General features: G+C 50.3%; 1 protein-coding gene across 1 annotated transcript in view; it reads left to right on the forward strand.

Annotated features, from left to right (window-relative positions):
• The first annotated feature begins 5,468 nt into the window (after nt 1–5,468).
• The window catches only part of APOC4 (apolipoprotein C4), a 3,672-nt gene continuing 3,164 nt past the window's right edge, over nt 5,469–5,976 (forward strand). Inside the window, exon 1 of the mRNA XM_017502431.2 lies at nt 5,469–5,623. Within this exon, the coding sequence (XP_017357920.1) occupies nt 5,548–5,623 (76 nt within the window). The 5' untranslated portion in view covers nt 5,469–5,547. The remainder of the gene's footprint in view (nt 5,624–5,976) is intronic.

Below are 5,976 nucleotides of genomic sequence, written 5' to 3' on the forward strand. Positions count from 1 at the left end.
AGCCTGGGCAACGAGAGCAAAACTCCATCTCAAAAAAGAAAAAAAATGTAAATTTTGTGGAATGTGAATTATAACTCAGTGTTTCTTTTCTTTCTTTTTTTGTTTTTCTGTGAGGATGGAGTTTCACTCTTGTTGCCCAGGCTGGAGTGCAATGACACAATCTCGGCTCACCGCAACCTCTGCCTCCCGGGTACAAGTGATTCTCCTGCCTCAGCCTCCCGAGTAGCTGGGATTACAGGCATGCGCCACCACACCCGGCTAATTTTTGTACTTTTAGTAGACACAGGGTTTCTCCCTGTTGTTCAGGCTGGTCTCAAATCCCTGACCTCAGGTGAAGCACCAGCTTCAGCCTCCCAAAGTGCTGGGATTACAGGCATGAGCCACCGCGCCCGGCCATAACTCAATTTTTCAACATGCATTAGAAGGCGCATTTGAAATTCTTCTTCACCCCATCCTCCCCGCCATCATCCAGAGTATCCAGTCAGGGAATGGCTAGAGACACCAGATTAGCGGAGAGGTGAAGGCAGGGATGAGAAGGATGAAGGGGATGAGAGAGTGGCGTTCAGACCAGGGCCAGGCCCCAGGTGTGGAGAGAAAGAGAGGACAGTGGTTTTGGGGCTTAGTGACTTGAGGACAGAGTTGCTCAGAGGCACACAGGTCATTCAGGGCTGGCCCCGCCCCCTTCCAGCCTCTCAGTTCCCATCCTCCAGCAGCTGTTTGCGTGCTGCCTCTGAAGTCCACCCTGAACGACCTTCATCCTGTTCCTGTCCCTGGGATGGGCAAACATTGCAAGCAAGAAGCAAACAGCAAACAGGCAGCCCTCCCTGTGTGCTGACCTGGGAGCTGGGGCACAGGTCAGAGACCTCCCGGGCCCACGCCACCTCCAACATGCTCTTGACCTCTTGGATTTTGGTGGAGAGAGGCAGAGGTTGTCCTGGCCTGGTTAGGTAGCATGAGAGGGTCCCGGTTCAAAACCACCACTTGCTGGTTGGGGAGTCATCGGTAAGTGGCTACGCCCCCACACCAAAGTTGCTTCCCCATCTGTACAATCGAATTGATAAAGGTGCCACCTGCCAGGCGTGATCTCACCTGCCAGTGCTCACACCTGTGATCTGTGATCTCAGCACTTTGGGAGGCTGAGGTGGGTGGATCACTTAAAGTCAGGACTTCAAGACCATCCTGGCCAACATGGTGAAACTCCGTCTTAAAAAAAAAAAATACAAAAAATTAGCTCGGCATAGTGGCAGGCACCTGTAATCCCAGCTACTCAGGAGGCTGAGGCAGGAGAATCACTGGAACCCGGGAGGCGGAGGTTGCACTGAACCGAGATCACGCCATTGCACTCCAGCCTGGGGGACACCGTGAGACTGCATCTCAAAAAAAAGAAAAGAGGGCCAGGCGAGGTGGCTCACATTTGTAACATGGTGAAACCTCGTCTTTAAAAACAAAAAGAAAGAAAAAGAGAGAGAGTCAGGCTCTGAACGCCACACCAAACTGGTTTTCATAACACAATACGTGGTGGGTTTGTTTTTGTTTTTTATTTTGGGTTTTTGTTTGTTTTGGAGACAGGATCACCCAGGCTGTAATGCAGTGGCACAATCATAGCTCACCATAGCACTGAGCTCCTAGGCTCAAGCAACCCTCCCACCTCCGCCTCCTAAGTAGCTAAAACGACAGGTCCATGCCACTACGCCTGGCTAATTTTTTTTTATTTTTAGTAGAGACCGGGTCTCCCTATGTTGCCCAGGCTAGTGTGTAACTCCTGGGCTCAGGTGATCCTCACACCAGGGATTATGGGTATGAGCCACAATGCTGGCCCTTGTTTTGTTTTGTTTTTTTTAAGAGACGGGGTCTTCCTGTGTTGCTCAGGCTGGACTCTCAAACTCCTGGGCTCAAGGGACCCTCCCACCACAGCTTCCTGAGTAACGGGGGTTACAAGTACCTCCCTGCCACAGTACCTGGCTGTTATTGTTTTTTATAATTGTGGTAAAAATACAAATAACATGGCCAGGCGCGGTGGCTCAAAGTGCCGTAATTAACAGCACTTTGGGAGGTCGAGGTGGGAGGATCGCTTGAGCCCAGGAGTTCAAGACCAGCCTGGGTAACTTGGCAAAACTGTCTCTACAAAAAATTAAAAAATTAGCTGGGCGGCCAGGTACAGTGGCTCATACCTGTAATCCCAGCACTTTGGGAGCCTGAGGTGGGCAGATCATCTGAGAGATCAGGGGTTTGAGACCAGCCTGGCCAACATGGTGAAACCCCCATGTTTATCTCTATAAAAATACAAAAAATTAGCCAGGCATGGTGGCAGGTGTCTGTAATCCCAGCTACTTGGGAGGCTGAGGCAGGAGAATCACTTGAACCCAGGAGGCAGAGGTTGCAGTGAGCCGAGATCGCGCCATTGCACTCTAGCCTGGGCGACAGAGCAAGACTCCGCCCAAAAAAAAAAAAAAAAAGAAAAGAAAAACATAAAAAACAAACTTACCACCGAAGCCATTTTTAGTTGTACAGTTCAGTGGCATCAAGAACATTCACACTGTTGTGTAACCATCCCCACTATTTCCAGGATATTTTCGTCATCCCAAACAGAAACTCTGGGTGTTTTCTATCTGCTGACGATTGCTACCTGAGAACTCCAGGGGACATTTGTCGCTCACCTACTGTGCTCAGCTGGGGCCTCTGGGATCGACAGGATTCTGCCGAGGCTGACATCTGGGTCAGGATAGTCCTGCACAGTCGTTCAGGTTGTGGCCAAGGTTGCGTTTGCAGATTTGCCATATAAAAATGCAGGATGCTCAGTTAGATTGGAATTTCAGATTAATAGCAAAAAAAGTTTTGGTGTAATTCCCAAATATTGCATGGGACATATATTTTATATATACACATATTCTGTTGCACTTTAGGTTCTGGGGTGCATGTACAGAACATGCAGGATTGTTGCATAGGCACATACATGGCAATGTGGCTTGCTGCCTCCATCCCCGTCACCTAAATCTGGCATTTCTCCCCATGTTATCCCTCCCCAACGCCCTACCCCAAGCTGTCCCTCCCCTAGTCCCTCCTAACAGACCCCAGTGTGTGCTGCCTCACATGGGACATATTTATACTAAAATATCATGCATTGTTGATTTGAAATTCAAATGTAATTAGGCCTTCTTTATATATATATATATATTTTTTTTTTTTTTTTTTTTTTTTTTTAAATGGAGTCTCACTGTGTCACCCAGGCTGGAATGCAGTGGCAGTGCCATCTTGGCTCATTGCAACCTCCGTGTCCTGGGTTGAAGCGATTATCCTGCCTCAGCCTACCAAGTAGCTGGAACTACAGGCGTGCGCCATAATGCCCAACTAACTTTTGTATTTTTAGTAGAGATGAATTTCACCATGTTGGCCAGGATAGTCTCAATCTCTCGACCTCGTGATCTGCCTGCCTTGGCCTCCCAAAGTGCTGGGATTACAGGCATGAGCCACCGCGCCCAGTTGAGCCTTCTCTATTTTGTCTGACAAGCATAGACAAAAGAATCCAGCCCATGGTCCCCTGACTGAGCCATGTGCCCTGGGGTGCAGCTGGGTCCTTCAGGAGAAAAATGCTTTTTTATTTCTGGCACTGGGACTGTTCTGATGTGGGGTTTTTTTGTTGGTTTTTGTTGTTGTTGTTTTGTTTTTGAGACAGTGTCTTTCTCTGTCACCCCTCCCAAGTAGCTGGGATTACAGGTGTGCACCACCATACCTGGACAATTTTTCTATTTTTAGTAGAGACAAGGTTTCACCATGTTGGCCAGGCTGGTCTTGAACTCTTGACCTCAACTGATCTGCCTGCCTCGGCCTCCCAAAGTGCTGGGATTACAGGCATGAGCCACTGTGCCCGGCCAATTTTTGTATTTTTTGTAAAGATGGGGTTTCAGCCACTCCCTCCTGCCATTGGCTGATGTGGAGGGCTGGAGGTGGCGGCATATAAAAAAATTTTTAAATAAACAATAAAATAATAATAATAATAAAAAGAGACGAGGTTTCAGCTTGTTGCTCAGGCTGGTCTCAAACTCCTGGGCTCAAGCGGTCTGCCTGCCTCAGCCTCCCAAAGGGCTGGGATTACAGGTGGGAGCCATCTGCCTGGCCCTGGGGCTGATGTTGATGACCTCCTAAAATGCACACCTGCAGCTTTTCTGCAGACGCCTCAACCCTCCTGCACGCGGATGCTGGGAGGCAGGTGCTTCCTGTCAACCTGTGTTACAGTTGAAAAATACGAGCCCCAGAAAAGAGAACGTATTTGCCCAGCTCACAGGGTGAAGGAGTCGGGATTTGAAGCCCAGGTCCGTCGGAAGCCAGAGTCACCCAGAGGAGAAAGAGCTGGAATTGAGAAGTCCGGGGATGCTTGGAGGTGACTGGGCCCCAGCCCACCCCGGAGGAAACGGAGGCTGGAGATATGAGACTGTGTTGCTGTTTCCTGACATCACCCCTTGGGCCCTGCTGAGGCCCTACCACGCGCCTGGCCCTGCAGCCCAGGGGCTAGGAGAAATTAGACACAAAATAATAACGGCAATGATCTTTGAGCACCTATATTGCCAGGCCCTACGGTAAGAGCTTTCTTTGTTTTTTTTTTCAGGGTTTTTTTCTTTTTTGAGACAGTCTTGGAGTCTTGCTCTGTCGCCCAGGCTGGAGTGCAGTGACACAACCATGGTCACTGCTGCCTTCGACTCTTGGGTTCAAGCGATTCTCCTGCCTCAGCCTCCCGAGTAGCTGGAATTACAGGCACCCACCATCATGCCCAGCTAATTTTTGTATTTTTGTAGAGATGGGGTTTCACCATGTTGGCCAGGCTGGTCTTGAACTCCCGACCTCAGGTGATCCACTCTCCTTGGCCTCCAAAGTGCTTGGATTACAGGTGTGAGCCACCAGGCCCGGCCGCCTTTGTTTGCTTTTTGAGACAGTCTTGCTCTGTTGTCCAGGCTGGAGTGCAGTGGAGAGATCTTGGCTCACTGCAACCTCCACCTCCCAGGTTCAAGCGATTCTCCTGCCTCAGCCTCCCGAGTAGCTGGGATTACAGGCGCAGGTCACTAAGCCTGGCTAATTTTTATATTTTTATATTTTTAATAGGAGATTTCACCATGTTGGCCAGGTTGGTCTCAAACTCCTGGCTTCATATGATCCGCCCTCCTCAGCCTCCCAAAGTGCTGGGATTACAGGTGTGAGCTGTGGCGCCTGGCCTTTCTATTTATGCTATTCAGTTAATGTCCTGAAATATGGACTGTGCCTCCCATTTTACGAAGGAGGAAACTGAGTCCAGCAAATGAGGCTGTGATGGAGGTGGATTTGAACTTGCCTCAGCGCAGGGGGCTCAAGAGCCATCTGTCTTCTCTCAGAGCATGATGTGGCGTGGACAGGAGGGAGGCCCACAGAAGCATGACCTCTGATTGCCGCTGTCACTGCTCTCTAAAGTCCCTGCCAAGGGGCGTGGGGAGGTGGCCGGGGGAGGGCACTGCTCCAGGCAACCTCCCCTCCCCCGGCCCACAGAGTGAGCAGAGGGACAGAGGGACAGAACCCCTAGAAATGTCCCTCCTCAGACGCAGGCTCCAGGCCCTGCCCTTGCTGTGCCTCTGCATGCTGGTCCTGGCCTGCATTGGGGGTGAGAAGAAGAGGGTGGAGGGATGTGGGGCCCACATCCTGGTGGGTATGAGTGTGGCTGTGTGTCCTATGGCTTTGTAGCTACATGAGACATGAGTGCCCAGCGTGTATGTTTCATGGCATGTGTATGCATATGTATGTCAGGGAGTATGTGTGTCAGTGGCTGAGCATGAAGTGTGAATGTCACATTGGTACACACGGATAACCTGTGCGTGTGTGTGTGCATGCAAATGGGAGTATGCAGTCATGGCAAAAGTGCATGTCTGGCCAGGCACAGTGGCTCACACCTGTAATCCCAGCACTTTGGGAGGCCGAGGCAGGTGGATCACAAGGTCAGGAGTTTGAGACCAGCCT

Source organism: Cebus imitator, unplaced genomic scaffold (genome assembly GCF_001604975.1).
Source record: "Cebus imitator isolate Cc_AM_T3 unplaced genomic scaffold, Cebus_imitator-1.0 Scaffold296, whole genome shotgun sequence".
Classification (NCBI taxonomy): domain Eukaryota; kingdom Metazoa; phylum Chordata; class Mammalia; order Primates; family Cebidae; genus Cebus; species Cebus imitator.